The 23788-nt window shown below is 32.4% G+C and overlaps 4 protein-coding genes across 6 annotated transcripts; 2 read left to right on the top strand and 2 right to left on the bottom strand.

The window, feature by feature from the left end:
• Positions 1-3986: 3986 nt before the first annotated feature.
• Positions 3987-6425, bottom strand: LOC105649204 (HMG-box (high mobility group) DNA-binding family protein). The gene is made up of 7 exons (XM_012235792.4): positions 6259-6425; positions 6004-6165; positions 5567-5654; positions 5387-5473; positions 4748-4792; positions 4507-4595; positions 3987-4341 (listed from the first exon to the last, which is right to left on the bottom strand). Exons 1-7 carry the CDS (start codon positions 6333-6335, stop codon positions 4296-4298), a joined length of 594 nt encoding a protein of 197 aa, XP_012091182.1. The 5' UTR covers positions 6336-6425; the 3' UTR covers positions 3987-4295.
• A 1168-nt stretch (positions 6426-7593) lies between these two features.
• On the bottom strand, positions 7594-10239 carry LOC105649205 (WEB family protein (DUF827)). 3 transcript variants are annotated; one of them, XM_012235795.4, is made up of 3 exons: positions 9929-10238; positions 9041-9386; positions 7594-8920 (listed from the first exon to the last, which is right to left on the bottom strand). In XM_012235795.4, exons 1-3 carry the CDS (start codon positions 10163-10165, stop codon positions 7911-7913), a joined length of 1593 nt encoding a protein of 530 aa, XP_012091185.1. In that variant the 5' UTR covers positions 10166-10238; the 3' UTR covers positions 7594-7910. The 3 variants fall into 3 exon arrangements, with proteins under 3 accessions (XP_012091185.1, XP_012091184.1, XP_012091183.1); XM_012235794.4 differs by having other exon boundaries at positions 7594-9383; positions 9929-10239; XM_012235793.4 differs by having other exon boundaries at positions 7594-9386.
• A 4974-nt stretch (positions 10240-15213) lies between these two features.
• On the top strand, positions 15214-16371 carry LOC105649207 (uncharacterized). Its single transcript, XM_012235797.4, has one exon. The coding sequence runs from the start codon at positions 15383-15385 to the stop codon at positions 16070-16072; it is 690 nt and encodes a 229-aa protein (XP_012091187.1). The 5' UTR covers positions 15214-15382; the 3' UTR covers positions 16073-16371.
• A 5482-nt stretch (positions 16372-21853) lies between these two features.
• LBD15 (LOB domain-containing protein 15) lies at positions 21854-23533 on the top strand. Its single transcript, XM_012235798.4, has 3 exons — positions 21854-22244; positions 22498-22747; positions 22987-23533. Exons 1-3 carry the CDS (start codon positions 22231-22233, stop codon positions 23407-23409), a joined length of 687 nt encoding a protein of 228 aa, XP_012091188.1. The 5' UTR covers positions 21854-22230; the 3' UTR covers positions 23410-23533.
• The last annotated feature ends 255 nt before the right edge of the window (positions 23534-23788 follow it).

Here is a 23788-nt window from a genome sequence, read left to right as displayed (position 1 = left end):
CAGTCCGAAAATGCCTATCCGTCTGCTAGATGCGTCATTAAGAATTGCATAAATAATATAAATTCATTCACAAAATCCATGTCATTTCGGAAGCATTCGGCAGTTTTGGCTCAATATCTCTCAGTCTATTGCTTGGAACACTATTTCGAGACTATAATATTTCTTCTATTGACCTGCAGGAAGCATTGAAATAAAGCTCATGCCGTTAAGTGCTGGAGCTTTTGAGTCAAAAAATTCAAAGTTCCCTTTGGTCTAAAAAGCCTTATATGAAAGCCTGCTTCAGAGTCAATATCTTCTATATCACTGATGGACAACTCGTATAGGGTCTTCTAGGCTATAGCTTGGGGTCTCAGTGTCAGTTCAACATGCCTATCTTACCTGCTAATTATGTCATTAAGAATTGTACATGCGTAGTATAAATTTATGCACAAAATCTGTGCTGCTCCTAAAGCATTCGACATTTTTGGCCTAATATCTCTCAGTCTATCGCTTGGAAAACCACTTTGAAACCATAATATTTCATCTATTGACATGTAGGAAGCATTGAAATTAAGCTCGAGCTATTTTGTGTTGGAGCTTCCGACCAAAAATCCAAAGATATCTTTTGGTCTAATAAGCCCTGTATGAAGGTCTTTTTCGAAGTCGATATCTTCTATACCACTGATATAACTCGTATAGGGTCTTCTAAGCTATAGTTTTGGGTCTCGGAGTCATCTTGGCATGTTTATCTCACTCTTTATTGTGAAATTAAGAATTGCATACGTAATATAAATTCATGCACAAAATCCGCAACACTCTTGAACCATTCAGCAGTTTTGGCTCAATATCTCTCAGTCTGATGCCTGGAACACCACTTCGAGACCATAATATTTCATCTATTGACCTGTAGGAAGCATTGAAATCAAGCTCGGGCCTTTTTGTGCAAGTGCTTCCGGTCTCGAAAATCCAAAGGTATACTCTTTTGGTCTAAGGCTTGTTCCAGAGTCGATATATTATGTATTACTAATGGGCAGCTCGTATAAGGTCTTCTAGGCAATAGTTTAAGGTCTTCGAGTCAGCCAGCATGCCTATCACGCCTACTCATTGCGCCATTAAGAATTGCATACGTAGTATAGATCATGCACAAAATTCATGTCACTCCTGAAGTATTCAATAGTTTTGGCCTAATATCTCTCAGTCTATCGCTTGGAACACCACTTTGAGACCATAATATTTCGTCTATTGACATGTAGGAAGCATTGAAATCAAGCTCGTGTCATTTCGTGCCGGAGCTTCCAGACCAAAAATCCAAAGGTATACCCCTTTGGTCTAAAAAGTCCTATGTGAAGGCCTTTTCCCGAGCCAATCTCTTCTATACCACTGATGGATAGCTCGTGTAGGGTCATCTATGCTATAGTTTTGGGTCTCGAAGTTAGCCAATATGCTTATCTCGCCTGCTTATTACGTAATTAAGAATTGCATACGCAATATAACTTTATGTGCAAAATCCGTGCCACTTGTAAAGCATTCGGCATTTTTGGGTCTCATATCTCTTAGTTTGTTTCTTGAAACACTACTTTGAGACCATAATATTTCATCTATTGACCTATAGAAAGCATTGGAATCAAGCTCGGGCCATTTCATGCCGGAGCTTCTAGTTCCAAAAATCCAAAGGTATACCCCTTTGGTCTAAGAAGCCGTGTGTGAAGGCCTTTTCCGGAGCCGATATTTCTGTACCCCTGATGAAAAGCTCATATAGTGTCTTTTAGGCTATAGTTTGGGGTCTCAGAGTCAGCTCGACATGTCTATCTTGCCTTCTCATTGCATCATTAGAGAATTTCATACGTAGTATAAATTCATGCGCAAAATCTCTGTGCCACTCCGAAAGCATTCAACAGTTTTGGCCTAATATCTCTCAATTTGTTGCATGGAACACTATTTGGAGACTATAATATTTCATCTATTGACCTATAGGAAGCATTGAATTCAAGCTCGACCATTCCATACTAGAGCTTCCAGGCCCAAAAATCCAAAGGTATGCCCCTTTGGTCTAAGAAGCCCTGTATGAAGGCATGTTCCGAAAAAGATATCTTCTGTACCGCTAATGAAATGCTTGTATAGGGTCTTCTAAGCTATAGTTTTGGGTCTCGAAGTCAGCCCGGCATGCCTATCTCGCTTGCTCCTTGTGTCATTAAGAATTGCATACGTAGTATAAATTCATGCACAAAATTCATGCCTCTTAAAGAATTCGGCAGTTTTGACCTGATTTCTCTCAGTTTAATGCATGGAACACCACTTTGAGACCATATTATTTCGTCTATTAACTTGTAGGAAGCATTGAAATCAAACTCGGGTCATTCCATTCCAGAGCTTCCGGTCCCAAAAATCCAAAGGTATACCCCTTTGTTCTAAGAAGTCAAGTAAGAAAACTTGTTCCAGAGTCAATATCTTCTGTACCACTGATGGGCAGCTCATATAAAATCTTCTAAGCTATAGTTTAGTATCTCGGAGTTAGCCCGACATGCTAATCTCGCTTGCTTATTGCGTCATTAAGAATTGCATCCGTAATATAAATTCATGTGCAAAATTTGTGCCACTCTTAAAGCATTCAACAGTTTTAGCCTAATATCTCTCAGTCTGGTACATGGAACACCACTTTGAGACCATCGTCTATTTACCTATAGGAAGCATTGAAACCAAGCTCGGGCCATTCCTTGACGGAATTTTCGGTTCCAAAAATCCAAAGGTATATCCCTTTGATCTAAAAAACCACGTGAAGGCTTGTTCCAAAACCGATATCTTCTATATGACTGATAGGCAGCTCGTATAGGGTCTTCTAGACAATAGTTTAGGGTCTCAGGGTTAGCTCAACATGCCTATCTTGTCTGCTATGCGTCATTAAGAATAACATACGCAATATAAATTCATGCGCAAAATCTGTCACTCTAAAAGAATTCGACAGTTTAAGCCCAACATCTCTCTATCTATTTCTTGGACACCACTTCAAGACCGTAATATGACATCTATTGACCTGTAGAAAGCATTGAAATCAAGCTCGCGTCGTTCGGTGCTGGAGCTTCAGGGCTCAAAAATCCAAAGATATATACCTTTTAATGTAAAAGTCCTATATAAAGGCTTGTCCGAAGCTGATGTCTTCTATAGATCTGACGGAAGATCGTATATGGTCTTTGGAACATGCTTTTAATCAGGTTAGTTTTTTAGCTAATATCTTTTGAACATAAGATGGGCAGCTCAAACAGCAACTTCTACATGCTAGCTTTGGAATTTTGGCTAGCACGACAAACTTGTCTCTGTCATTTAAAAGCTTTGTTTTGAAAAGTATATGTTATCCAATTTCATCACTGAGATTCGCGCGTTACTCTGAAAATTTGGAGAACTTTTGTCCCAATATCTTTCTTTTTGATGCTTTACATCTTGCGTTTAGTCTCTAGTATGCGATCAATTAATCTCAATGATGTAACAATATTGAATTTGGGCAATTTCCTACTCAAGCTTCTAGCAGAAAACCCAAATGGATAAGCCTTTTGGTCTAAACATTTCCATAATCTAGACAACTTGTACAGTGACTTGTACACTTGGCCCGCCACAACATATTTATCTTGTACACTTGTTCACTTTTGATTTTATTTTCAATGATTTAATTTTCATTTGACTGAAAATTTTTTTCAACTGAACAACTCAAACGTTAAAATATCCGAAAATTTTTTTTCTAACTAATTATTTTTGGAAAAAATAAAGGTGTAATTTTTTTTATTTTCCTTTCAATTTAAAGAGAATTTTTTAAAAGGAAAATAAGTTCGTCCTTATTTTTCTTTTTCTTCTCAAATAAGAAAACATAACATTCCTTGTATCTTAAAATTACTTAACTGAAAATAGTGTTCTCAAGGAAAAAGACTAACTACAAATTAATACTATCTTTTCATGCGCTTTCTGCACAGAAAAATTGACTTCGAAGTCAAGCGGAGGGCATTTAAGAATATAAGAAGGAAAGAAAGCGAAGGATCTTTTCTGATTCATTGGCAGAAAATGCTGCCGACCGAGATAGAGAACACTGCCAATGCATGCAAGTTTACAAATTGGAAGCAAAAATTATGGACAGCCAAAAGAAAAAGCTTCCTTTCAAGTATCAATTTCTCTACCCAAAATAACATTTCTAGAGCAAACCCCAAAATTTAAAAACCCTTCACCAACTCTAGAAAGGAAAATATAGCCTCTACTTTTGGTTAAAAATCTAAACTCCTAGTGTTACTTTACAATAGCCAAACGACTTGCCCCTTTAAGTTTAACCTTCAACATCAATGAGAAGTATCTGTAAATTCCATCCATGGTTTCACCATTTCCCTGTGTCAGAATATGCTAGTTAGTGAGCAGTGATGCAATAAAGAACAAGCAAACGAAAGGTGTTTTGCCCAAGAACACCTTTAACTGTTAAGTATATAAAAGAAATGAAGGTACTTTGTTTATGTTTTGCTAAAACAGAAATATTATAAGGAGATGGATAGGTACCATTGCCAGGTGTTTAAGCTCTCAAATCCTCTGCAACTTTCAAAACTATCAGAGTTGTCATTGTATTTGTAAAAGTAGTCTCCGCTGAACTGTCGAATGGTCGAAACAAAGTATAATCAGAAGATCATTTGTAGAAGCAACATAAAATGATAAAAAAAAAAAAAAAGAAATGTAATAATCCAAATGATATGTAAAATTTTAATTTATTGAAAGTCTTTGTGAGTCTCAAGAGTATCCAGACCAGATCAAACTTTTCAACTGTTGCTGAATCTGCCTCTTCATCCACCTACAAACAATTTTACTCATTATTTGAATCTTCAAAACCTCGAACGTTAGAAAGGAAACAAAGCTCCTTATTGAAAATAATAGCTTTATAATAGTTCTAAGTCCAATATGGAGACAAAAGGTGTGAACACCATTTAAGAATAATCGAATGAGAAAACTAATCAAGATAAACCAAATTATTCACCAAACTAGATTAGATTAATACAAATGTCAAAGAGCATAATTTAGAAAACTATGCCCTAGTCCAAAACCTTAATTTGCATTTTGGGCAGAAAAAAAAATTGCCAACAGGGTATGAGAGGCATTAAAAGGAAAAAAATTGTATGTGGTTAACTTGCTAAACTGTTGTTTCTACTAACGTACAATACTGTGTGAAGGAGCTAAAAACAATTAATAAAGTGAAAAAAAAGAAATCATCTTTAGCAAGTTAGCTAATGGTATACTGAGGTTCATTTCCTATAGCAGTATTTTATGATGCACTCAAATTCCATATGTCAAATGCAACATTAGTTTTTGAAAACTTTCTATGATAATCATATTTGTTTCAGATAAGAATACTTATTCTAACAAAAAAGGACCTAAAATATCCCATTACCTCTAATGGATCATCAATCTCTTGAAGCAATGTTTCAACATAAGCTGAATTCACCTCTTTAGCTTTAATTATATATGGTTGCCTCTCCTAAAAGACAAGAACAACATCACTAATCAAAAACAATCAGAACACATAGTAAGTAGGAAGAAGTTGTAAAAATCTTTGCAAGATCACCATTACCTCTTTTGACATCTTCTTCCAAGTCTCAAACCCTTTTCTATCAATGTTAATCAGTTTCCCATTATTGCAACTCTTCATAAAATCCTCCCTATCCCCCAGCAAAAAAAAAAAAAAAAAGAACTTTTCACTCAATAATCAATTCAAGTAATTTTTACTAAATTGACAAAAAAAAAAAAAAAAAAAAAAAAACAGCTCAATTGGCTCAAACAATCAAAATGCTTAAGTAATTATGCAATTGTTTGTCAGTGTTTTTTTGCTGATGCACATGATTTCAGTTGGATTCTTTCTTTTCCATAACCATTGACATAAACTGTAAAATTTTATTAGCAGCAACAGATTCAAAAGTGACATCAACAAAAACCGCACATCAATTTATATTTATAAGGTTGCAATCAGTTCTACAATATCAAAAAGAAGACTGTGAATTGAGAATGTACATGAAGATTCGAAAAGGCGATCTGGGTTGATCACTATAGCTTTCTTTTACGACTTTTTGCTTTTTATTGAGGCCTTTGAATCGCTTGACAATCTGTTTGCTTTCAGCTTCGCATTCGTGCATATCAGCCAAAGCAATCGGCACCGAAACGCCACAGTTAATGCTAAAACATGCATTTAGAAAAACCCAGAACAGGATCAAAACTAATAACCCACTGAAATGAGTACATGCAAATGTGAACTCAGTGTAAGATTACCACTTCTCGAAGGCGCTTCCATCAGGAGCACGAAGGATGGCATGGACCCTTTTGCGGGTTCTTGCAGGATTCGCCATTTAAGGATTTCTTCAATCTCTGTAACTCTTCATGTCTTGTTACGCTGCTATAGCAATAGCCGATGGGAAACAAAACAAAGGGGAAAGAAGAAGTGAAAAGTGAAAAGTGAAAAATGAACTCTTGTGGTTCTTGCTAACATGCGCCAGATGTTATTTTCTTAAAAGAATTGCTAAATTCCTACATTAATAATAATAATAATAATAATAGTGCAATCGCTGTTTAAATTTATTATCAACCAAAAGTCTGATTGATGAATTTTCAGAAAAATTTATTTAATATTAGATTTTTAAATTTAAAGATATATAGTTGAGGAGAATTTATTTAAAATATCACTTTAGAATTTAAATATGAAAAAGTCTGTGTAAATTAAAAAATTTTTAAATTTATTAGTTGATATTAATATCAATTTTAAATTCTTATTATTATTTGACATTCCTTGTTTAATTTATTTATGTAGGATATATTTTACCATTGTATTATATTTTAAATTTTTTCTGTTTCAAAGGATGCAATAAGATTTAAATAATAATTAAATCCCAAAATTCTTTTTTCCTTTTACATGTAAAAACGTAAGGAAAAAGAAAAAAAGACAGTGCACGTTAGTCGATGCCATAAAGCTATCGTGCGCCAAATATTTTTTGCGCGGGACGGAATCGCTATTATTAAAACGGAAAATAGCAATTTCACGGACAGATTAAAATTTCTCCCGCGGTTACCAAATGTGCCTAATATAGAAGAATGACTCAAGATTTTCGCGGTGAACTACAAACTAATCAGAAATTGACACGTGAACGTCATCTATCTGCACGTTAGCCACCTGTCATGAGACTTGGGGGTAAAAATTTTGGCAACCGATCAATTTTAGTATTAGCAGTAGAGAAAATATACATAGAAATGAAAAATTAGGAGAGAGAAAATTACTGAGGTCACAAATGAGAGAAATAAAAGAGGAAAAAGAAAATGACTATGGTTCTTGGGGATTGTCTCAAAAAAAACTCATTTGTATTGGTTTAATAACTTTAAGGAATCGAACTCTCAAGCTTGTAAAATAAATATGCATAATTCCGAGTTGTAAAGAGGTAATTTTTTTAACTATAAATTACAAACGAGCCGAGCTCAGTTCGAGTAAAGCTTACATATTACATTGTTCGTCCATACCTAGTATTTCAATCTCATTATAAAATATCTCTTTCTAATGCTTAAAAACAATTTTATTACCTAGTTTAGCGATGGTAATTAAGAATTGTAAAAATGAGATGCATTCTTAATCCAAACTTTATCATTAAATCAATTTTCTATAGGAAGATAACTCCTTATACAGTTATACTTCAACATAAACGAGTAAACAAAATAACTTAGAGCCCAGCTGTGCCCAAAAGCTAAATCCAAGCTATGAATATAGAGACTCACACAATACATCTCTACAGATGAAAGAATATATAAAGAAAAAGAAACCTGAAATGAAAGGCACAAACAACACAAGCAAGCTATAACCATGGCACAAGAACAGTGCAAGACAACAAAGAAAATGAAAAACTACTACACAACCAGAAAATTAATTATTTGTCTATTTGTTAATGCATCACATTATTTAAATCTTGCATCTTTTTCTTACTTGGTTTTGTCATTGGCAAAGATATATGAATAAATCCAAACTTTCTCCTTTGTGTGATGAACGGCTTTTGATGATCACCTCCCTCTTTCTCAGCTCTTGGGTGAAATCTTAAGTCCTCTCTCAATTCATGAAGCATCTGACTCAAGGCCACTTTTTCTCTTTCTTCGCGGACTTCTTTTGGCTTTCCCATTACACATTCTTCTGGCAAAACTTGTTTCTTGCTGAGTACATCTCGCATTGAAACTGTTGATTTTAGAACAGGCTTTGGATCATCACTGACTGGTTTGCAATCCTTAATTTCATGATTTAAAGGAGAATCTAGATGGTTATCGATTTGATGCAAATCGAAATTACTGAGCCCAGTATCACAATAACCTGTATGTCCCTGTCCTTCTTGATCATTCTCCGGTATCCATCTGCGAATAGCCTCTTCAGCAGCAAACTGCTTTCTATTTGCCATTTCAACTTTATTCAAAGCTTCTTCTAAGGCCAGTTTACTTTGTTTAACTTCTTCTGTTGCTTCCCTCAATTTACTTAAAATAGACATTTTAGTGATATCACCTTCACGCTTTTGGGGTTTCACAACTTCTACTTTCTTGGCAAGCCCTTCAACTTTTTGAGCTTTAGGAGTCAATGGAATTTGTGCTTCAAACAAGGCTACTTTCTCTGGCTCTGGCAATACAAATCCTGATGAGGTCTCATTGCCTGATAAAGCCTTGATTTCAGCTAATGCAACAGCTTCTGCTGCTCTTGCTGCTTCCTCCATTTTTTTGGCTGCAACCAACCTCAATTCAGCAGTTTTTAAATTAATCTTGGTTTGTTCATTTGCCAACATTGTTTTGGAAACTTCTGATTTTTCAACTTCAGCCATTTGCTTCAACTGTTCAGCTTTGTGATCACTTATTTCACAGTCAACTATAAGCGGCTTCACTCTTGCTTGTTTCAGCTCCTCCTCCAAAGACAACACCCCTGCAAATTTCGATGTTAGCCTCTTGCGTGTTTTCTGAAGAAATGTTTTCTCTTTCTTCATTTTCTTATTCAAAGACTCAACGGAAGTTTGAATCACTCCTAGGTCATTAATAGTTTTACCAAGATTCAATTTTGCTTGCTTCAACTCCATTAAGATCAAGTCAGGAGACGAAGTAGGACAAGGGCTCAAACTTCCTATTCTCTGCTGCTCTCGGTGATTAACATGAAAGCTGCAATTTTCTTTGTTCATTTCTTTGATAGCAGGACTTGACATCTGTTCATCTGATACTGTCATACATCTCAACGCTTCTTTTTGTAGCTGCAGCTTTAACTCTTCCACAATTCTTTTTGTCGTTCCAAGTTCTTCGAGAACATCGAGCGTTTCCAATTCTTTTACAATTAGATCCTTTTCTAATTCTGCTGCCTGTTCTTCTACTTTCTTTATGTCTAGCTCCTCAAAGCCCTGCTGCACATCACAATGGTCATACAAATCAACAAAATGACAAAAATATGTATGTTTACACATTCTTTGTACATTTTGAAATCAGAATTGAAACTAAAGAACTTAAGATTGCAAATAAAATGGTAAAATGATTAGGTTCTGGGATTCAAGGTATTGAATCATGTGAAAAATCTCTGTGTTCATGAAATTTTGAAATGGATAAACCAGTGACTTTTACAGTTGTGGTATATCATAATCTGACAGCCATCATTAATTAGTAATTCAACAACAATGGTACAATAACAACACATGGTTTAATTCAGATTACTAAAAATAATCCAAAAAAAAAAACAATTATATGCATGAAAATTAATGTGATTCTGGATAATATCTTCAACAAGGTCAAACGTTACCTACAGAATTGTTGACCCATTTATTGATTTATTGCATAAAAATATCATCTCCTCATTGAAAATAGTCAATATCTATGTGAAAACAAAACCAACCAAACCTTACTAGAAATTAAAATTAAAAACTGTATAGCAGCTAATGTTAGTATTTCCAACCTTGTAATAAGGAATCCAGGGCCCGCTTCCTCCAAACCGGGTCACGGCCTCCTTGACTGACCCGAACGGCGGCGACGTATCAATCTCCGCCCTCAAACCCACCTTCCTCGTCCCCTGGTTAGCGACATTCTGCGGGGCGCAAAGTCCGAAACTTTCAGGCGCCACATCGGGCCTCACTTCACGGATTCCGGGAGTACCCGGTACCGGTTCAGAGACAGAATCCGGACTTTGTGCCATAGAAGAAACATGCGAAGCTGAAAGTTGAGCGATGGTGCAATGCAAAAGTGAAAGATTGGCTTTAAAGGGTCAAAAGAGAAAGCCATGATGGGGGTGCAATTTTCAGAGTTTGTATGTGATGATAGTGTCTGTGGTCCGAGTCACCAACTCGGACCCAAAAAGAGCAAGACAACCCGGGTCCACGCTCCACTCAGTGAGTAACAAACCGAGCGCTTTTCCCATTTGGGGTGGTAATTCCATGGAAGAGGGAACAAACTGTTTCGCTGACGTGTCGTGATTTGAATGGCGAGAAAAATGGAGCGTCAAAGCCTTAGGACATGCAAGCAACAGTGAGTTTACACGTGGACAAGTGTAGATAAGATTGAAAGCATAATATTAGAAATTAGTGGTTCGATTTTAACCGTGATTTGCGGTTCTGTTAAAGTGATTTGAGGAAGTTGCAGCTATGATTGAATTTTGGTATGAAAAAGCAAAAAATTGTGCATGCAGAAAGATGTGTCTTTCTCTTTTTAGCTTTTCTTTTATCTCAGGATAAATAAAGTACTCAAATTTATTTTCTTTTGTATTACTGTTATTATTTATATACTTTATACATAAAAATATTCAATTCGTTGGGATTAAATTTGTGAAAAAAATACTTAGAAAGAGAAGCAGTTATAAATCCTGAAACGAAAATAGTCTCGCACCTACAGAATAAGGGATACTCATGATAAAATACATATATTATTTTAAAATCTTATCGTTCGTAGGAGTTTTCACCTATCTATATATATTCATTTCTCAATTCCTATTTACTTTTTATGGTATTTAAAATTTATATTATAAATCAGGTGCAGTATGATTGATCTTTACATTTTTTATAAAAATATATAAAAGTGAAAAGCATCAAATTTTAAAAGATAGAGAGAAAAATATATATTGTACAGCTCACAATATCATTTCAATTTATTTGACCGAAGAATTGAAATTAATCTGAAAAGAAATTAAAGTGAGTATCTTGGAGAATCAAGTTTATAAGTCAATTATATGCAATCTGCATTATTTACTATGGTTTGAATATCTTTTAATAATTTCCATAATGTTGACTGAGTATCAGAACTTAGAATTGAAAACTCGACTCAAAATGACCATTACTTGGTGGTGTTTTTCAACCACTAGTCAATCTTCACCTCTTTAAATAAACCTAATTGCTTAAATATTAACAATAAATTCAAAAAGTAAACTATAAGAATTTAGAAAATTGTAATAGGATTTAATAAGAACTTAGCGTAAAAACTTTTTGCTCTCTCAATCAAAAAAGCTTTATAAAGATTGAATTTTTATTCTCGTACGAGAATTGAGATCGTTTACCATTTCAACCGATACTTTGATAACTATTTTATCTCTTTAAAGAAATACAAAAGACATAAAGATAGTTAAAAATAATTAAAAATAATAATTCTATGCCTAAAAAGATTAAAAACATAATTAACATGACGTTTTGAAAGTAAATGGGTGTGTATTCTAACAAAAAAATGTGTGTGTGTGTTACACGTTTCGAAGATGAAAATCACTTAGATGGAAACCCTTGCATCTTCCATTGAAGTCAACGCTTCCAGCAGCTATAGAAGCTAGAAGCCATGACGCGTGTTGCTTTCGCTTACCTTGGAAGGAAGCCGCCCCCCTCAACTTACGACTTGAGGTGCTCTGCGGCAGGCTTTCAACGATTCGTTATCAAGAAAGTATAGGAAGGGAAGGATACAATTGCCATTAACCATGTGTCCGAAATGTATATGAAAGAATGATCATTAATTATTACACAGTTTGCATTGTTTTTATCTTAATCATTTGTCATGATTAGGTTAATCCTCAGAAGAGTACTGTTTCACCAGCAATCTACTGTTCTAAACGACTAGACATATCAATATCTCCATTGCTTGATTAGTTGATTTACCTACCATATCTCAACCATTGATTTACATGTGCTCAGTGCTTAAAATCAATAATGAGTTTCCTAATTTCTTCAATTTTTTCTCACCTCAGTCACTGAATTATTCATATTGATTGATATAAAATAGATATTTTGATATTTTCAATAATAAATTTTGAAGTGATTAGGTCTGAGTAATTAGTTAGGATATCAAAGATTAATAAATGCATTCATATTTAAGGTTAGATATATAAAAAATTGCAGGATAATAGGATGGGACATCAATGAATATGATGATACATTTGATTTGCAAATATAATTTGTAAGGAAAAATGTTTATGAATACCCATTTATCATACTTGGAAATGTCTAGTATTCAAAGATGGAGTGTTTTAAATTTACAATTTTACTAATATATGTGTTTCTTGGTTTAAAATCGTAGATCTGAATCTAGATCGATGGATTCTAGATAGTTTGATCTAATGGTTGGTGTGCATTAGGTTTCTTATTTAATTGAGAGATTGAGCCGTGGAGTCAACATTTTGGAGAGGAGAAATTCTTAGGTAGATACGGTCTATTACATCAGCTATAGACTCGCCCAATGAAATAAAGTCGCATCAGCAATTTGCTTTTCGCTAGCTTATTCCCTTTTAATTTTTTGGCGTTTTCCCTGCTAATTAATCCACATTTCATGTAAAACATTAGATGGAGATTTATCTCAAGCCACATGTAACAGACTGATTTTCTTTTAGTGTCGCGAAATTTTCGTAGGAATTTCCTTCAATATATATTTTTTTTAATTTTTAAACAATGTTAATTACTTGCCTCCTTATGAAAATCTAACCACTTCCAATTTGTGATCTAGCTTTAATAAGTGACATAAGACGGTGCTCCGGCACCGATTGTGGCATCTGCCGTCTGGTTCTCCGGGATTGGCAGGTGGGTGTTACACCACATGTTGAAATTCTACTAGCTAGACCAATCTACCTAATTAGCACAGCAAATATGATTAGTTGCAATGATAGTTAATTACTTGTCAAGTCTATTTACACAAAAATGTATGTGTTGTGTGATGGATATACATGTACTAGTTGATTGAACAAAGGCATCTTAAGCTCATTTAATGTCAAACCTTGACCTCCCTATGTCTCTTAAATTGCTTGGCTCTAATGGCAATATGTAGGTCCAGCATCAAATGTGACAATTTGAAAGAATTTTTGGTTATTATAACTATTTATGAATTGTAGCATTCAAAATATTGAATTTTATAATAAAAATAAAGTACATTTTTTAGAAAAAAAAAAATATATTCTGTTTTTGAGTGCTACTAAATAGTATAATTTATGGATTACAATGGGACGAAGCTAGGACAATTATTTTAGAGGAGCAAAATGAAATTTTTTTAATCTTTAAAGAGGCCAAAATAAATTTTTTTTTTTATTTTTTAAATACCAAAATGTAATTTTGCATAAGGAATTTTTTTTTTTTTTCTTTGGGTGACCAGAGCCCCTGAAGAACTTCACTCCCTACCTGACACAATCTCATTAAATGTTCGTAATGCACTGAACAAGTTTAATGCAGTGAATTTTATTCACAATATACACATTTAGCATTTTAAACATGTTAACACGTTACGGTGAAAATTGTGTCGGGTTGAATTCAGAATAAATATATTTTGTTTCTTTAATAGGAATCAATTAATTGGTGGAGCATCAGCGATCATTCAATATGCATCCTTGATCTTTCCCTATCTCTCCGAGGCCAGAATTGGTTGTATGTGTTACACGCAATTAATGAGCCTGTAATGTTAGCATCAAGGATCACCGTTGAACTTATATGAAGAGCGAGAAGTTTTCGATTTGGGTTTTTTTTAATACGAGATATCTTGTTGTATAGTTCATAATATTATTTCAGTTCATTGAATCTTTTGATAAATTAAAAAAAAAAAAAAATAGTCCTAACTCCTAACTAATTCATATAGCATAATAAATAAAGTGATTCGATATGGTTGCCTCCATTATTATTTCTTCTTCTTATTATTATTATTTGAAATAAATAATAAGATTAATGGTTGCCTCCACCAATCATACTACGAAAAAACTTAATAATTTAGAAGGAGACCATTTCCAAATAGTCTGACTAATATTATATCATTTTATTAATTATTATCTTAGTCCTATTAATAATAAAATTTGAAATTTTAGCTAATTAAATTTCATAACACATGAAATGTTGTTAATAAAATAGCTGTCAGCTAATAGAATAACTAATAACTATTAAAATGATTAAATTTACCGAATAGGTATGATATAAAGACAATTTAGACGCGATGAATGTAACCCCAAAGGACAAGACACAAAGCATTTCACACCTCTAATCATACATGATAATTTAGATTTTATAGGTCATCACTAATTTTTTTTTTTTTCACTTAGTTCTCTCTCTAGTAGCAATGAATTCTACCATTAAAGAAAAATGAAAAAAAAAAAAATGAAAGAGAAGAAAAGGAGGGAGAAAGCAAGCATGGCTGTAATTTTTAGCCATCTACTTTTCTTCACAACCCCACCATTAAAATAGCTTTTGATAGAGAGTCATGGACCATATCAAGTTCTCATTTATTTCCCTTGCTAATTTCTAATCAGATGTCCTTTTTGCTCAACCGTTTCATTAAAATAGAAGTTTCGAGTTTTTCCACCTAAGCCTCTCGTTATTAATAGTTGTATCTATTAATCAACGAGATCGATTTAAATGGAAATAACTCAAATTTAATAAAGAAAATCTCCACTGAAAGTGCTTTTTTTTTTTTTATAGATTTGACGCAACGCGAATAAAATTATTAACCAAATGAGTTAGAAGCACGTTTAGCGTAAACCGAAAAATAATTGTAACTATTAATCATTATTATTACTATTATTAAACAAAATTTATATATAATTAGCATATATAGCCAAACCTATACTTCCATTAATAAATTCATCACAGTTAAACTATACTATATTCTTAAAGTAATTAATAGGGCAATGTGCTCTTCATTTATTAAAATTTATTTAATTGACATATCTTAAAGCAAAATTTCCAAAATCAATATCAATAATGTGCATGTTTTTATTTTCTCTCTATATATGTTTATGTGCCTTAAATAGCACCAAAGGGTCAAAACGCACACAGACCTATAGCTAGCTATATAGATATATAATATTCCATTCTCTTTATCTTCTTCAGCTTCATTTCCGGATCTTGAGTCTTTGGATTTGGAAACTATTTTCATATCCAAGAAAATTAAAGAAGAAGAAAAGAAAAACTCCAAGATGATAAGTGCAAGGCATGAAGTAGCTTCTCAAAAATCTTTACAAATCAAGCAAGATGACAAGTTCTTTACAAGAATTATGTCCAAAGAAATCTCCATTGCCAATTCTTCTAGTAGGGTTTACTACAGAGATGTCTCAAGTGCAATTCCATTTGATTGGGAATCAAGACCAGGTACTCCGAAGCATACATTTTCTGATACCTCTATTCCTCCATTAACACCTCCTCCTTCTTATTATTCAACTTCAAAATCAAAATCCATGCACAAAAGAATTAAACCTAATTTTTTGAGGAATATTTTCCCTAAAAGACTAGTTACCAACCAAAATAATAATAAAAAGACTACTGCTACTCATGTCTCTCCTTCATCTTCAATGTCTTCTAGTACGACATCATCCTCTTTGTCATCGTGGTCGTCGTTTTATTCCTCCCCATCAATTAATAAGAGCTCGAAATCGCTAAATCGATCATTTTTTTCGTGCTCAAGATCTCCCATCCATTTTACGGTTGATGCTGCTGATGACGATGATGGTAATAACAGCGATAACAATACCGTTAAGAGGAATCGCTTTGGTTCGCCTAGCTCCACGTTAATGTGTTATGGTGGTAAAAGTATTAAGGGTTTGAATGTTTTTGGAGGTTCCTATTTGAAGAATGCATTCTTGTCCATTGTAACACATGGATCAAACTAAGATATATTATATATATTATAAGGTGTTGTTCGGATGAAAGATCTTTCATTTGTTTTCTTCTTTTTTTCTCTTCTTTTCCCCCTTCATCTTGTTATTGGTAGGCAGCTGTTAATTAGATTTTTTCTTTTTTCTCCTTTCTCCATGAGTATCTCACACTCTTTTTGGATATAAGATTAATCTTGTTTCGCTGGTAGCTGTCTTTTCACGGATGGAATCTCTCCAATCTTTCAAGTTTGTTTGTAGAACTCAATTCGATATTTTCTTAGTTGTGTTAATAATTAACATTTATTCATCCAGAAGTTCATTGTTTTTAATTGTTTTTGGGCTGATGATAATTAGCTTATGTTGTCAAATCTCTGTTTACTGATTTTTTTCTTGTGTTTTTACTGAATTTATTATTAGCATCTTGAGATCAAACAAGGAAAGTTGTTATTCTTCAATTAGTTGAAAGTTGTATCTTAGAACATTAATCATGTGCAATAAATATTCATATAACTTCTAGAAATGCAAATTTTTCTCGGAAAAAGTAAAATTAATGCGAGAACAGCAGCCTATGCATATCAGTACACAAGTAGAATCTTAATAGTTCAAACATATAGTACTCTATTATTAATAACTAATTTATGAAATTAATTAAAGAAATATATTTTTTTAGGTATTGGGAAAGGATTTTACATTGGTAAAAGAAATATTAAATCACGCTTTATATGGATTGCTAAATAAGGTGAAAACAAGAATAAGAAGATGCTGTGGTGAAAACTAGAAGGGCAGAAAAGAAGAAGAAGAGGTGTTAGTTCTTATTCTTACCATAGTAATTTAAATACACAGAGGAGAATATTCTGCCAATTGCAGCAGCCACTGCCATCCTCAGTAATGTTTTCTTTTTATCTTTCAATTGGAATAATATTTGTCTCATTATATTATAAAAATCAAATGCATAAATTCATGGTACTCTCAATTTTTAAATCTTATTAACATTATACACGTCATTGTTTAATTGAAAAATTTTGTGTACAGAATTGAGGATAATAATAGAATTGGAAATTGAGAATTCTGTGATTGTGTAATGAAGAAGAGAAGAGAGGGAATTGAGGATTTTGAGAAAGAAAGAGAGTTATTACATAGTAGAGGACATTGATGAGAGCTTGGACAGTCACTGGTGAAAGCTTCTCTAGACAGTGGACATTAATTATAATCCATGTGCTAACATTAATACTGTGTGCCCTCTTCTTTGGTTTGTCTTAATTGTGTTGAGCTCTTTTTACTTGTTAGGTTGACGTTCTAGAAATAATTTGGTGATTGCCTATTGCCATCCCTAGTTCCGTTTCAAAGTATAAATTATTTTCCGGGATTTATTTTGTTTTAAAATATAAACCGTTTGAAATATTTTAAAAAGTACAAATGATGTTTGTTTTTTTTTTTTTTCTTCTTCTTCAAGGGAATAGAGAGAAATGAAATAGTGAATTATTAAAATTGAAACAAGGACATATTATTTCAATTCCCACCCAAAAAAATCTTATTCTCTCCCTATATTGATTGGTTCTAAATCAATTAGATAAAATGAAATGATTAAATTTTTTTTTTATATTAAACGAAATATGCATGAATTTGTTGTCATAAATAGATTCCTTTAACAAATAATTATGAAGCAGACAGGCTAGTCCAATTGTTTAAATGCATGGACCCAAATCTGGCTTCTAGCAATTGTATACCATTATATTATTATGGAAAAAAAAAAAAATCTGCAAGGGAATTAATGAGGAATGCTGTTCTCAGTCTCACATCATAATGTTGAATTATAATTATTTCCAACTAAAAAAAAAGAATTTTTTTTTTTTTTTTTTTTTTTTATACAAAAGGATATGCAAAGCTCTAACAAAACTCAGAAATTCGAATTATATTGAATTCTTTTTTTACAAAAGAATTCTACTTTATTCAAATTCTTTAGAATTTGCAACTCGAATAAGAAAATTATCCGTTTTGTTTGTCATTCTAGTCTTTCGCGATACTTCAAGTTTACTTTTTTCATTAGGTATCGACCCCTAAAATTTTTATTTCAAACTTAGATTTGAATTATCACAATCTTCTGTTTTCATGTATGAGTTAAAGTTAGTTATTTTGGGAGAAAAGGAATTAACTAACTCCCAAAGCTAGGACAAGAACATTAATATGAAAGTAGAATAATTATTCCTTGAAGAAAACCATATCCCATGTTCTAACTTGACTGCCCCCACAATTGGGGCACTAAGGATGAGGTCCAGGACAGGATTCCTGCAGACTGCCACAAATTCTAAAGTATTTCAACTTTCATATATAGCTTCAGAAATATATATAACTCTACCTTTTAAAAAATAAATTAAATGAAATTAATTATATACTAAGTAACAGTACTTATAGCTGAATACTATTCCCGATTCAAACATGAAAGAAAGAAAAAGAAAACTGATAGTAGTGATAGCTGGACCTTTGAAATTAATATTTAGTTCCAATGGCCTTATTAGCATAATGTTAGGCCCATGGAAACATCATTCACCTTCTCCATAGAAAATCAAACAATTTTATGTTGGTAGGCACCTCATCTCTAAGACAAAAAAATGAACCAATTTTTGAATTTGACGTATACCAGATCACTCACTGTCACACCAACTAAAAAGATTAATTCAAAAGGATCATGTATAGTAAATGATGGTTGCATTTTAAAACCTAAATTCACGCATGTATTTATACATAAAAAATGGATTTTATTTTCTGGATTTTGACCTCAGAATGTTTGTTTGGTATAAGAAAGTTGAAAAATTTTAAGTTGGGTTTTTGAACACCATGAGATTATGTTAATTAATAATAAGGTTTTAGGGTTTAATTAGGGTTTTAGAGATGTTATTATCATGTGGAGGTGAATTATGGGTTTTGGTGCAAAGAAGGGTTGAGAGAGTTAGGTTGGGAAAGAGAGAACAACGGACCGATTTGTTAGCCTCAAAATACGGGTCAAACAAGAATTGGATAGTGCCATTTCCTCACAATTTAAGCAAATCTATTACATTTAAATATTTATATTTATTTGTATTTGTATACTCTTTCATAAATTCCTTTCCTTTCCCTCTTTTTCACCACCCACTTTGATATAACACTCCTCAAAAAATCACTCCCAGGAAATAACTAGCCAGCTAACCCTCTTCATTTTTTTTTTTTTTTTTTATTATCACAGGTATTCGGGAGCTCATTAGGCTTCGGTATATCCGACTCGAATACTGTAGAATCCATATAAAGGATAACTCTCTATTAAGAAATGTTCATTCCAATCTACATTAGTCTCTTTCATATCTTATTTTATCATATTGTAATGTTATATCATTATTTATATTCCATCAAAATATCACAATCAAATTTTAGGATTCAAAAACTTTTTTTTGCTTTTGCTTTTTGTGCTTAAATTGTTAACACTCCTAAACTTAGGAGCAGAAGTAAATTTTAAACATTAGGGGGTGAAAAATAAATAGAAGTTGTGGTAGAAAAATTGAATTTTAAAATATTTGGAGGGACCAAAATCCAAAAGTTCGAGTATTTCTGTCCTTGCTTAAACTCACATTTAAATATTTGCGATATGGGAAAGAATTGATATTCAATTTTATTACTGAAGGAAGTTTATAATCGGTACAAATATATAGTTTTTCTATGAAAAAGAGTATATTATTTTTATTCGTAATACATTCAAAAAGAAAATTTAAATTATACCGAGACATAATCTAGTAGTAAGTATATATGAGACATAACAATAGATTCAGATTCAAATTCCATTTCCACAGCTCTAAAAAAAAAGAAAAGAAAAGAAAAGAAAATTTTAAGTAAAATTCAAAGTAAGTTTAGAATTAACATTTATAACTGTTTATGTCTTCATTAACAGTGAATGAGAAGCATATTTCAACTAGAGATAAAGTTCAAATAATAAAAAATTTGAAAATCCTTCCTCAATATTAAAGAAATAAAAAGATAAGCTCTCGGTTTCGATCTCTACTAAACGCACCTGTAGAGAGGGGCAAAGAGTCTCAACTGTGACTAAATCCCAAACCAGATTAAGTAGGCCTTGATAATAGGGTCCGGATACCGGTAATTTACACACAAAAAAAAAAAACAATAATGAAAGATACACATTTATAAACATCTTTCAGTTTATAAATAATTAACCTTGGCCGGAGACTTTTTCCGTTACAATAATTCTTATATTATAAAATCAACACTCAATTACTAAATAATAGTCTTGAAAAAAAAAAAAATTATGTCATGGGTTGTTAAGATTAATATGAAATGATGAAGAAGAATTCATATTATGAATCTGATTTTGGAAGAGCAAAAAAAATTAGCTAGGGTAGTTGAAATAACAAGTTGAATTTGCAAATTAAGAGTCTTAAATTGTAATGCTTTCCATATATGAAAATGTAGGTGGAATGTCTTCCATATAAGCACATGCATCAATCTGTCACTTACACATATATTAATAAAAGTTACTATCTAAAATATTTAAAAATAAATCAACTTATCTTGAAGGTTGTTCAATCATTTTCTATAAATTATATGCTAAACAGTATATATAGCTACCTTTTTTTTTTTTTTTTTTCTTTAATAAACCCTTAATCATAATTGTATGTTCTTTGCTAATAAATATGATTAAGAGTGTTTTTGGGCTAGGTTTCAGTTAGTCCTATACTAATATTAATTTAAAAAATTGTTAATTAGTTGATTAAGCACCGGCTAATAATTATATTTCGGAAAGTGGCTGCACGGTGCTGGGGCTTCAAATTGCTTCCTTCTGCACAGTACATCTTCAGATTAAGAAGTCTTAGATTGCGGTTTTTACACGAAGATGCTGATATTAATTAATTTTGATAATATTTTTTAGGAGCTAGATCCCAGATATGGTTTTTTTTTTAATGAAGGTGGGTTCTTGATATTGACAAGAAACTAACATGTCTAGCTTAGCTAGATAGCTAGCTTGCCTCCTGGCTTAAAAACAAGTACAATTTATCATGATGATGATCATCATCATCATCTTATTTTTCACTTCAAGCCTTTCAATGGTTTGTTTAAGGTGCGTTAACAGAAAACTTATAACATGTTGATAGATATTTTTATTAATGGAAATTAATTATATAAAAAACCATTATATTAAGGAAAGACAAACCTTGCAAGGAAGCAAAGATCACTTGTATATGTAGGTCATGGAAGCATTAAGCAATTCAATATTATGTATTGGCTTTCTTTGTGGATGGTTGGATCAGCAGGAGAGGAATGCATTTTTTTGAAAGATCCCAAAGTTGACGTCACTAAAGTTTTATATGAATACCATCGTGATTCAAGTATGAATTATTCAATCAGCTGATAATCATTCAATCAGTTAATAATATAATAAAATTCGAAAAGAATTAATAAAATCATTCAATCACTTAATAATCTGTTAGTTGAAATGGTAGTCTGCCTCAATTATCGTGAGGGTAAGAAAACAAGAGTTTGATATCCAGAAAGAGCACTTATTAGAAAGGATAAAAAATTTTTACTCTTTACGGGTGGAATAGAATTTACACCTTCTATTTCTAAGAAAAAAAAAAAAAATCATTCAATCAAAATACATTAGTAAAATTAATAGATTTTAGTTAGGAATTGATAGTTGAAATCAATTTAATTAAAAATATGTCTATATAAACACGTAAGCTATGAATTGATATTAAGAAAGTCAAAACACAATTAAGAAGTCACACGTGAGGAAGCAGAGATGAGAGCTGGCATTTAAACAACATAACTATTAACTAAGCTTTCCTTCTCTCTCTCTCTCTCTCTCTTTCTCTTTCCTTTCATCTCTATATCCATCTCCATTGATGCTCTACCATTATCTTTCTGCTCTGCAAGAAACTTTAATTTGCTGAAATCCTTTTACATCACCAACAATCATAATTTTAACTTCTCTTTTGGGGCTCTCTTTATATATATACTTTTTGTCTTTTCTTTCTTCTATTAATATATACATATAAGCATTGGTCCACTTTTCCCTTTTATATCTTGCCTTTGAAGCACTCCCTTCCTCTTCTTCTTATTTCTCATTTCTCCTACTCTTCAATCTCTCTCTCTCTGCAACTCCTCACCTCCATACCTAGAGAGAGCATGCCTGAATGTCCAGAGAAAGGTAATAAAAACTATGAATCTCTATAAATGAACGATAACCCTAGTTTCTAGCAAGTGTAAGCTTCTTTTTTCAATCATTTTGGAATTTGGTATATTCCTTTTTTGACTATATTGATAACAACCACTCTAGTTTATTATTTGTTTATTTTTTTTAATTTATATTTTTCAATGATACATCAAATTAAATTTTAATCTACATAATTATATATTGATGTGAGTTTCACTTTCTTTTATATTTTTATGTTCTTGTTTAGGGAGAGATTTGATGAGATAGGCAAGAAGATCAAGAGAGAAACAGATGCCTCATCTCAAATGGGAAGAAGACACATGTTGGGTCCTCCTGGAACCCTAAATACAATCACTCCTTGTGCAGCTTGTAAGCTCTTGAGAAGAAGATGTGCTCAAGAATGTCCTTTTTCTCCTTATTTCTCTCCACATGAACCCCAAAAGTTTGCTTCTGTTCACAAAGTTTTTGGTGCTAGCAATGTCTCAAAGATGTTAATGGTAAGTATTATTTCACTCATTCCTTAAACCCTAGAAAAAGAATTTCTATTGCATATATATGATCAAGGGTATCAAAGTTTAGAATAGTAATACCGCAATTTTTTTTTCAAAGATTGATCAAAATTTAAATAGTAATACTGGAAATATTACAATTGTTTTCAGGATTTTGAGTTCAAACAGTAGATTTTTTTCTATTTCTGAAATTATTGATGAGGTTTATATTTATGTACTATTTTCAGGAGGTCCCAGAAAGCCAAAGAGCTGATGCAGCAAATAGTCTTGTTTATGAAGCAAATGTGAGGCTAAGAGATCCAGTTTATGGATGCATGGGTGCAATTTCTGCATTGCAACAACAAGTTCAATCTTTACAAGCTGAACTTAATGCAATAAGGGCTGAAATACTCAAATACAAATATAGAGAAGCAAATATTATACCTTCTTCTCATCAACATATAGCTTTGCTTTCTTCTGGAGCTGTTTCTGTTGTTACACAATCTCCATCTCTAACTCCGCAGCAGCCGCCACAGCCGCCACCACCTCCTCCTCCTCCACCTCCTCTTCCTCCTACTTCCTCTTCTTCTTCTTCCATTTACACTCACCAACCAACCAGTGCTGCTGATTATACAACCATTTCAAATGAACATGTCTCTTTCTTTGGTTAATTAATTTAAAGAAAAAAAGGAAAAACGGAATTTCTTGCTTAGTTCATTTATTTTTATATTATTATGATCAATCAGGTTGAGCAATAATAATAAAAAGAGGAAGAGAATTGATGATATTTTTATTGGTTGAGGATTGTTTAATTACAACTAATTAGTTTTGAATTACTGTTTTTTAAATTCTTGATTGAAGTTAAGCCTATAAAAATATATATATATATATGTCTCTTTAGATTTTTTTTTTTTGTTGGTTGATATGTTTCTTTCTTCTCCTCTTTTTCTTCAATTTACACTTAGTTTCTTGTTTTTCACTTCTCTATTGTCATCTCCAATATTTTTCTTTCTCCATTAGAGTAAAAACCTTCATTTTTTTTTTTTTTTG

Source organism: Jatropha curcas, chromosome 6, assembly GCF_041381405.1.
Source record: "Jatropha curcas cultivar XTBG-Jc1 chromosome 6, XTBG_Jcur_1.0, whole genome shotgun sequence".
In the NCBI taxonomy this organism is placed as follows: Eukaryota; Viridiplantae; Streptophyta; class Magnoliopsida; order Malpighiales; family Euphorbiaceae; genus Jatropha; species Jatropha curcas.
This window is presented reverse-complemented; position numbering and strand designations above follow the sequence as displayed.